Here is a 9314-nt window from a genome sequence, read left to right as displayed (position 1 = left end):
GGAGACGGAGTCTCGCTCTGTCACCCAGGCTGGAGTGCTGTGGCCGGATCTCAGCTCACTGCAAGCTCCGCCTCCCGGGTTCACGCCATTCTCCTGTCTCAGCCTCCCGGGTAGCTGGGACTACAGGCGCCGCCACGTCGCCCGGCTAGTTTTTTGTAGTTTTTAGTAGAGACGGGGTTTCACCGTGTTAGCCAGGATGGTCTCGATCTCCTGACCTCGTGATCCGCCCGACTCGGCCTCCCAAAGTGCTGGGATTACAGGCTTGAGCCACCGCGCCCGGCGCCAGTATCATTTTAATTACACACCACACACACACATGCACACTCACAGTATTTTAGAGAGAAACTGTCTTCAAATGCCTGAAACTATAACAGCAGGAAGAGCTGTGGTTTGGGGTTCAAATTCAGGTCTGCGGGTGGAGGAGGGATGGATTTCTCGATACTTTTCTCTGGCTCTAAGCCACATCCTTTGTTCACTATTTTCTAGACACCAAAGGGGGGGAAAAAAGACTGAGAGTCCCACTGCGAATGTTTCATCCTAGGAGGGGCCCTGGCAACTTGGGCCTGACCTCGAGGGCGCAGAGTGACACTTCCTCCATGTTGATAATGGAGTCTAGCTGAGGAAGGTTTCAGTTCTCCCTCCCAGATATGTTTCAGTTTCTCCTCTTTCCGCTTTCATCCACTTGACATAACTGGGTCTCTCCTCATCACTCCCCGGACAGTGGGCCTCCTGACAGGGCAGAGTTTCTGAGATTGAGGATCTCCTTCCACTTCTCGTGCCCTTTACCTACTCTCTGCTCCTAATGGTCTCCCACGAAAACCTGCTTTAATTATACGATGGGCTGGCTTCGCAGTCAGCGCCAATCAGGAAAAGAAACCCCGGGTCCATCCTCTCTCAGAAGTCAGTTTCCACACCTGAAGCAGGGGCTGGTGAACAGCACGTGGTATTTCCCACCCCTGTAACGGCTTCATATGTGCTGCCTTCAGGACACCAGGTGGAATGGGACCCTGAAACCCATCCCAGGAATCACTAACTTTCTTCTTTTTTTTTTTTTGAGGCGGAGTCTCACTCTGTCCCCCAGGCTAGAGTGCAGTGGCGCGATCTCGGCTCACTGCAAGCTCCGCCTCCCGGGTTTACGCCATTCTCCTGCCTCAGCCTCCTGAGTAGCTGGGAATACAGGCGCCTGCCACCTCGCCCGGCTAATTTTTTTGTATTTTTAATAGAGACGGGGGGCGCCTGCCACCACGCCCGGCTAATTTTTTTGTATTTTTAATAGAGACGGGGGCGGGGGGGCGTTTCACCGTGTTAGCCAGGATGGTCTCGATCTCCTGACCTCGTGATCCGCCCGCCTCGGCCTCCCAAAGTGTTGTGATTATAGGCGTGAGCCGCCGCGCCCAGCCGGAATCACTAACTTTCATAGTCTCAAATCATGTGCTTAAGCTACTCCACCAATGAGAAGTGATGTACCTGCCCTACTTCATCCACAGAGGGGCGTGGCTCGCCATCTAGCAGCTCCGTAGCTGTTTCTCTAACTCGCCCCCGTGAGGCAATTATTTAGCAGTACAAGACAGGTCTCTCAAATATGTTTTGATTAAACACGTACAATGTATGTGTCTGTCTTTAAACACTTGAAACTGCAACAGAAATTCCAGGTCCTTTTTGTTATTTTTAAACCTTTGTATATTTTCTCTCAGAGTCATTAGAATCAGATGTCCCCCGACTTGCCTATTTAGAGCCTAATCATTTGGGCCAGCTTTTAGGGAGGTGGGGTGGGGTGGGGTGAGGTGGAAAAAAAATAGGAATTTAGGGCATTTCAGTAATTATTGCACAGTTTTCATGTTTGAAATCATTAGATCTTAATGATATTTTTCTAGTAAAGTCTTTCAGTTTTAGAATATTTTAGCCCTAATAAATAAAATCACTAAAAGCCTGTACTTCAACTAAGCAATGCTGGAAAGGAATTCTACTTAAGTGACTCTTTTTAAGGCAAAAACCAGGAAGCTGGTGTGGGGACAAGAGCTTGGGTCAGAGGCACCACCTAAGGGAGGTACATGGTCAGCCAGTGGCTCACAGTGAGAAGCATTTCCGCAGCCAAACTCCACGACCTTTCCCTAGTCCCCAAAGGTTACCACGAAAGGACAACAGACAGCAGATTCCCTTCTTAATTAACATTTTTATTAAATAACCCATTTCAAATAATGGTTAAATTCTCTAAATTTATATCATTCTATTAACCATAATCTAATCTCATTAACCTTGAAATCCCAGTCTTAACTACCCAATTCTATACACCATGGTACTATCTACTAAACTAATTAAGTGACCTTCAAACTATTTCTCCTCCATACAAAATCATTTTTTATTTTGACTCATAGTTTTTTGTTGGATCTCTCTTGATATCATTTCCTGTGAACTTGGTTGCTGAAGGCCCCAATCTGGGAAGAACTTTCTTATCAAAATCAAATCATATACAATAATCTCACATTACTCACTCAAACTGGTTTATTTTGCAGCACTCCCCTGCCTGTCCCCAACTCCACCCTCTAACTGCCTAGTAGCTTGCTGCCTCTTTTGTGGCCTAAAGATCCTGTGAAGGGCACTGAGTGCCTACAGTGGTTACAAAGCCAGGAGCATGGAGCTCTATCCTTTAATCTCCACCTGATGGGAGTTGGGGGAGGTCGGGGGGTTGCGAAGAAAATGACAGGAGCTCCCTCTCTACCTCCAGGCTTCTCTGAAGCAGTGTCCTTGACTTTAAATGCCACAGCTCTAAATACTAATTCTAGATTACTCTAGTCTTCCTTTTTCACATCCCTAAGGCTGGTGGAAGATACAAGAGCCTTACTGTTAATTCTTGCTTTGCTTTTTGTTCAACACTCTGGTCAAGCAAAAGAAAGATTCCAGAGCTGTACTCACACTTTCTTACAAGTATGCACACAAACTGTATTGCTTTTCTTCAGCCCCACCTTCATAATAGCCCCCAACCTCAAGATGCTCTCAGCTTTCTAAATTTGTGTTCTAAACCTTTCAGACAAGCTCACGCTGACGTGGTTTGCAGAAACACAAGAAAATTACTATCTTTTCATGGGTCTCATCTTCGTCAAAATAACCTTAGGCCTAATGACTTCCATCCTGTGTGCAATCGGAGTAAAACATGTTAGACAAATTTTGATTGTTTGTTTATTTTTATTTATTTATTTATTTTGAGACACAGTCATGCTCTGTCGCCCAGGCTGGAGTGCAGTAGTGCGATCGTGATCTCGGCTCACTGCAACCTCCATCTCCCAGGTTCAAGTGATTCTCCTGCCTCAGCCTCCCGACTAGCTGGGATTACAGGTGTGCACCACCATGCACAGCTGATTTTTTTTTTGTATTTTTAGTAGAGACACGGTTTTGCCATGTTGGCTAGGCTGGTCTTGAACCCCTGACCTCAGGTGATCCACCCGCCTCGGCCTCCCAAAGTGCTGGGATTACAAGCGTGAGCCACCGCACTCAGCCTTGATGTTTTAAAAAGCAGCCAGGACCAGGCAGGGTGGCTCATGCCTGTAATCCCAGCACTTTGGGAGGCTGAGGCAGGCAGATCACTTAGGGTCAGGAATTCAAGACCAGCCTGGCCAACATGGCGAAATCCTGTTTTTTCTAAAAATACAAAAACTTAGGTGGGTGTGGTGGTGCATGCCTGTAATCCCAGCTACTTGCAAGGCTGAGGCAGGAGAATCGCTTGAAGCCGGGAGGAGGACGTTGCAGTGAGCCAAGATTGCGCCACCGCACTCCAACCTGGGCAATGAGAATGAAACTCTGTCTCAAAAAAAAAAAAAAAAAAAAATTAGGGGGAGCCTGCTTTTCCGGTACACAGTTCCTCAGTACAAAGCAGGGGCTTTCTGTCAGCAGAAGCCTCCCAGTGGGAAAACAACCTGAAGTAGCAGGAAACAGACACCAACCCTAGGGCCGGAGGAGATAACCAACAGAAGAAACAAAAACACTTCTAGGATGACTAGGACGTGTATGATTATCGGTGGCTATCACCTTGGAAGTACAGGCAGTTAGCATCCGTAATATTAGACACAACACAAACTCCCAATCCAATCAATCATCAAAGAACCCTAGAGTTAGAGACAATTCTCAGTCTTCTGTTCTCACATCCCTCCCAATGGGGAAGCTTGCTACACATGTGGGGTGGCTTACCTGGGGCGCTCTTGGAGCACCTCATGATTTCTGATTGGTCGCTAAGCAGAAAAGAACCAAATTCCTCCATGCCCTTCCTGTCTTGGAATGGCTCATCTGCCCATCAAGATCAGCCCAACCAATGAGACAGACCACCTCGGTTAGCTGTCATGTTGCCAGGTGGCCAAGGCTTCCTGTAATCTTACCTGAACGCCCTCTCCTGTGAGAGCTGAGCAAGACTGGATCTGCCAGACTCGGTCGCGGATGGTATGCAGGTTCAGTCCTTCTGCAATTTCAGAGGCAGGAGCTGCTGTGAGCAAATCCTGCTTATTAGCAAAGATGAGCACTGGCACACAACTTAGTTTTTCTTCCTCCAATAATTCCGCTAGTTCCTGGATTTTGAGAAGGGAGAGGGAGGGAAGGTTAAAATCTATAAATCTATGATATGTAACCATATACTACCTTTTTCTTTTTCTTTTTTTAATTTTTTTTTTGAGACAGAGTCTTGCTCTGTCACCCAGGCTGGAGTGCAGTGGCATGATCTCGGCTCACTGCAACCTTCGCCTCCCAGGTTCAAGTGATTTTCCCACCTCAGCCTCCTGAGTAGCTGGGACTGCAGGTGCACACCACCATGCCCATCTAATTTCTGTATTTTTGGTAGAGATGGGGTTTCACCATGTTGGTCAGGCTGGTTTTGAACTCCTGGCCTCAAGTGATCTGCCCGCCTCGGCCTCTCAAAGTGCTGGGATTACAGGTGTGAGCCGTCGTGCCCAGTCTGATTATCAAACTTGAACCTGTATAAGATTCCCCTGGCAGATTCCTGGGCCCAATCCAGAGATGCTAACTTTGGAAAGTCTGAGCTAGGGCTCAGGAATCTACATTTTTAACAAACTCCTGAAGTGATTCTGTTATAGATGATTCACAGATCAAATTTTTTTTTTTTTTTTTTTTTGAGACAATATCTCACTCTGTCACCCAGGCTGGAGTGTAGTGGCGTGATCACAGCTTACTGCAGGCTCAGCCTCCTGGGCTCAAGTGATGCTTTCAACTTAGCCTCCTGATCAGCTAGCTGGGACCTAAGGTGATCGCCACCATGCCCAGCTAATTAAAAACATTTTTTTTGGCCGGGCGTGGTGGCTCACCTATGTAATCACAGCATTTTGGGAGGCCGAGGTGGGCAGATCACCTGAGGTCAGGAGTTCGAGACCAGTCTAACCAATATGGTGAAACCCTGTCTCTACTAAAAATTCAAAAATTAGCCACACATGGTGGCGGGCACCTGTAGTCCCAACTACTCGGGAGGCTGAGACAGGAGAACTGCTTGAACCCAGGAGGCAAAGGTTGCAGTGAGCCAAGATCATGCCACTGCACTCCAGCCTGGGTGACGGAGTGAGACTCTGTCTGAAAAAAAATTTTTTTTTTTTTGTAGAGACAGGGTTTTGATATATTGGCCACGCTGGTCTTGAACTCCTTGGTTCAAGGGATCCTCCCGCCTCAGCCTAACAGAGTGCTAGAATTATAGCGATGAACCAACACACCTGGTCCATAGAACACATTTTGAGAAACATCATTCAAGGGAGAAGACAAGAAGTGGCTTGAGATTCAAAACTTACCCAAGGTTATTACCTGCAAATAACTTTCAATGCATGTGTGTGTGTGTGTGTGTATGAAATTTAAACTGAAAATGACAATTACTTTAGCAATAATTCTGTTTCATCAATCTCTATCTCTAAAACATGCATACACATGCTTCACATTTCATCAAACCTACATCCTAAAATAACTTTATTGGTCCATCTGGCAAGGTCCCTGATATTTAGGTTTAGGTTGGGGTCTAAATTATGTGTGATTCTGTTTACAAAAACTATAGGAGAGGGTATATATGTACTTAAATGATAGGCCCACCTTTTTCTCATTAAATTCACATTTTAGCTACTTAAAACACGTGGGCTTTCAAAGAGAACTGTACAGATCAAGAGGCAGATGACTACATAGGACCCCCTCCACCTCCAAGCTCATATTTCATAAGAGGGATAATCCAGAAATCATCAGGGTATGGAAGGGTGGTGGGTTGTTTCTAGAAGTCTGGAGAGTTCTCAACTCAATTTCAAAAAAAAGGACATAAGCATGAGAACTGCTACCTTCAGAAGGCCACCTGTGGTCATTCAGGATACAGGCCAAGGACTCCGCAATGAGAACTTTTTAAAAAACTTTTTTTTTTTTTTTTTTTTGAGATGGAGTCTCACTCTGTCACCCAGGCTGGGGTGCAGTGGCACAATCTCGGCTCACTGCAACCTCCACCTCTTGGGTTCAAGCGATTCTCCTGCTTCAGCTTCCCGAGTAGCTGGGATTACAGGCGCGCACCACCACACCTGGCTAAGTTTTTGTAGAGATGGGGTTTCACCATATTGGCCAGGCTGGTCTCAAACTTCTGACCTCAGATGATCCGCCTGCTTTGGCCTCCCAAAGTGCTGGGATTACAGGTGTGAACCATTGTGCCAACCTTTTTTTCTTTTCTTTTTCTTTCTTTTTTTTTTTTGAGACAGGGTCTCACTCTGTTGCCCAGGCTGGAGTGCAGTGTCTTGATCACAACTCACTGCAGCCTCGACCTCCTAGGCTCAAGCCATCCTCCTACCTCAGCCACCCAAGTAGCTGGGACTACAGGTGCATGCCACCATACCCGGCTAATTTCACTCCTTTTTTGTAGAGATGGGGTTTCTCTATGTTGTCCAGGTTGTTGCAATGAGATCTAAGCACGCTTCTTCAAATCAGTCCACTCCACTCTTTGCCTCTTCTATCAGCAGACCCACCCTGGGTAAAATGTCCTTCACTTCTCTATGTAAAATTGGGTACACAAATCACATCATGTAATCATGTTGACTTGTGCCCTGCCTTTGAAGCCGTATTTGGGTTCAAGGTACACCTCATCTCCTGGCTTAAAAAATAAGAGCAGCTTAGTTTTGGCTTGTGCATTTCTTCCTGTCCTTTCAAATCTGTCAAAGTTACCCCTGAATCAATTAAGTAGGTATTGAAAATGTAAATAAAATGAGAAGTGAATTGTTCCTTTGGGTTCATTTTCACATGGCCTGGGAAAAAACCTGAAGAGCCTTTGGGCATGGTGTTAAGTTCCACTCATCTGTATATCGTATATTCAATTTGATTAAAGCTAAAAAGCTTTAATTAAAAAACTGTTTAGGCTGGGCGTGGAGGCTCACGCCTGTAATCCCAGCACTTTGGGAGGCTGAGGTGAGTGGATCATTTGAGGTCAAGAGTTCAAGACCAGCCTGGTCAACATGGAGAAACCCTGTCTCTACTAAAAATACAAAAAAATTAGCCAGGTGTGATGGCACACGGCTGTAATTCCAGCTATGTGGGAGGCTGAGGCAGGATAATCTCTTGAACCTGGGAGGTGGAGGTTGCAGTGAGCCGAGACTGTGCCACTGTACTCCAGCCTGGGTAACAAGAGTGAAATTCCATCTTGGGAAAACAAAAAAACTGTTTAAAGAACTCTCAACTAATTTCAGACAACTGGTATTTTTGCCAGCTTTCTAGAATAACTGTCTTGTTTGAACTGTAAAGGTTAACAAACAAAACAAAACAAAAACTTCCCTCACTCTCACACATTTACAAGGTTGATTAATGAATACCCAGTTATTTGGGAACTATCTCAACAGAAGAATTAGTATTTAAAAAATATACTAGGCTGGGCACGGTGGCTCACGCCTGTAATCCCAGCACTTTGGGAGGCCGAGGTGGGAAGATCACCTGAGGTCAGGAGTTCGAGACCAGCCTGATCAACATGGTGAAACCCTGTCTCTACTAAAAATACAAAATTAGCCAGGCGTGGTGGCGCATGCTAATCCCAGGTACTTGGGAGGCTGAGGCAGGAGAATCGCTTGAACCCGGGAGGCGGAGGTTGGTGTGAGCTGAGATCATGCCATTGCACTCCAGCCTGGGAAATAAGAGCAAAAAAATAATATATATATATATATATTTTAGACCTTCGCTATAAAACAAAAGAATTATTTACCTGACCCGTCTCTTCAAATCTTTTTCTGTCTGCACTGTCGATTACATATATCTATAAAGGAAAAGAAGAAGGTTATTTCAGTGAGCAGAGATGGAAAAGACAGGGCAATTTCTGCAAAAGGAGCAGGTGATCCCCAATCAGCATATTCCAAGTGGCACAACATACAGTAATTCACTGGCAATTCTCATCTCATTTATGAAGGCCAAACAAACAAATACACAAATTAATTAAATAGGGATGCCCAGAAAATACCTTCACCAACGCTCCAAAGTCTAGGAATTTAGGAAAACCAAGTGGGATAAAATAGCTACATTTAATGGGCACTTGATGTTGTCAGTAAACATTACTAGGTCTACTCTATTAACCCTCATTACAACTCTACAATATAGATTTCACTGTTTCCCCTTTTTTTTGAGATGGAGTCTTGCTCTGTCACCCAGGCTGGAGTGCAGTGGTGCGATCTCAGCTCCGGGTTCACGCCATTCTCCTGCCTTAGCCTCCCCAGCAGCTGGGACTACAGGCGCCCGCCACCACGCCGGCTAATTTTTTTGTATTTTTAGTAGAGACAGGGTTTCACTGTGCTAGCCAGGATGGTCTAGATCTCCTGACTTCATGATCCGCCCGTCTCGGCCTCCCAAAGTGCTGGGATTACAGGTGTGAGCTACCGCGCCCAGCCTTTTTTTTTTTTTTGAGACAGAGTCTCGCTCTGTCACCCAGGCTGGAGTGCAGTGGCGCGATCTTGGCTCACTGCAAGCGCCGCCTCCCAGGTTCACGCCATTGTCCGTTCTCCTGCCTCAGCCTCCCAAGTAGCTGGGACTACAGGCGCCCGCCACCACGCCTGGCTAATTTTTTGTATTTTTAGTAGAGTCAGGGTTTCATCGTGTTAGCCAGGATTGTCTCGATCTCCTGACCTCATGATCTGCCTGCCTTGGCTTCCCAAAGTGCTGGGATTACAGGCGTGAGCCACCGCGCCTGGCCTATTTTCCCATTTTATTCGTAAATAAACATAAGCAGAAAGTCAAGTAATTTGCCCAAATTACATCTGGTACTTGAGAAAATTGGGATTCAAACTCACGCATGTAAGTCCATAGCTGCTCTTAACCTGTCTGCTATACTGCTTCCC

General features: G+C 46.0%; 1 protein-coding gene across 1 annotated transcript in view; it reads right to left on the bottom strand.

Annotated features, from left to right (window-relative positions):
* The window catches only part of ARL3 (ARF like GTPase 3), a 49132-nt gene that overhangs the window by 8485 nt on the left and 31333 nt on the right, over positions 1-9314 (bottom strand). Inside the window, exons 4-5 of the mRNA XM_017851689.1 lie at positions 8192-8242; positions 4368-4553 (exon numbers count right to left, since the gene is read on the bottom strand). Coding sequence (XP_017707178.1) covers positions 4368-4553; positions 8192-8242 — 237 coding nt within the window. The remainder of the gene's footprint in view (positions 1-4367; positions 4554-8191; positions 8243-9314) is intronic.

Source organism: Rhinopithecus bieti, unplaced genomic scaffold (assembly GCF_001698545.2).
Source record: "Rhinopithecus bieti isolate Rb0 unplaced genomic scaffold, ASM169854v2 scaffold_31787, whole genome shotgun sequence".
Lineage (NCBI taxonomy): Eukaryota > Metazoa > Chordata > Mammalia > Primates > Cercopithecidae > Rhinopithecus > Rhinopithecus bieti.
Note: the sequence above shows the minus strand (reverse complement) of the source record. Positions and strands in the feature narration are given on the sequence as shown.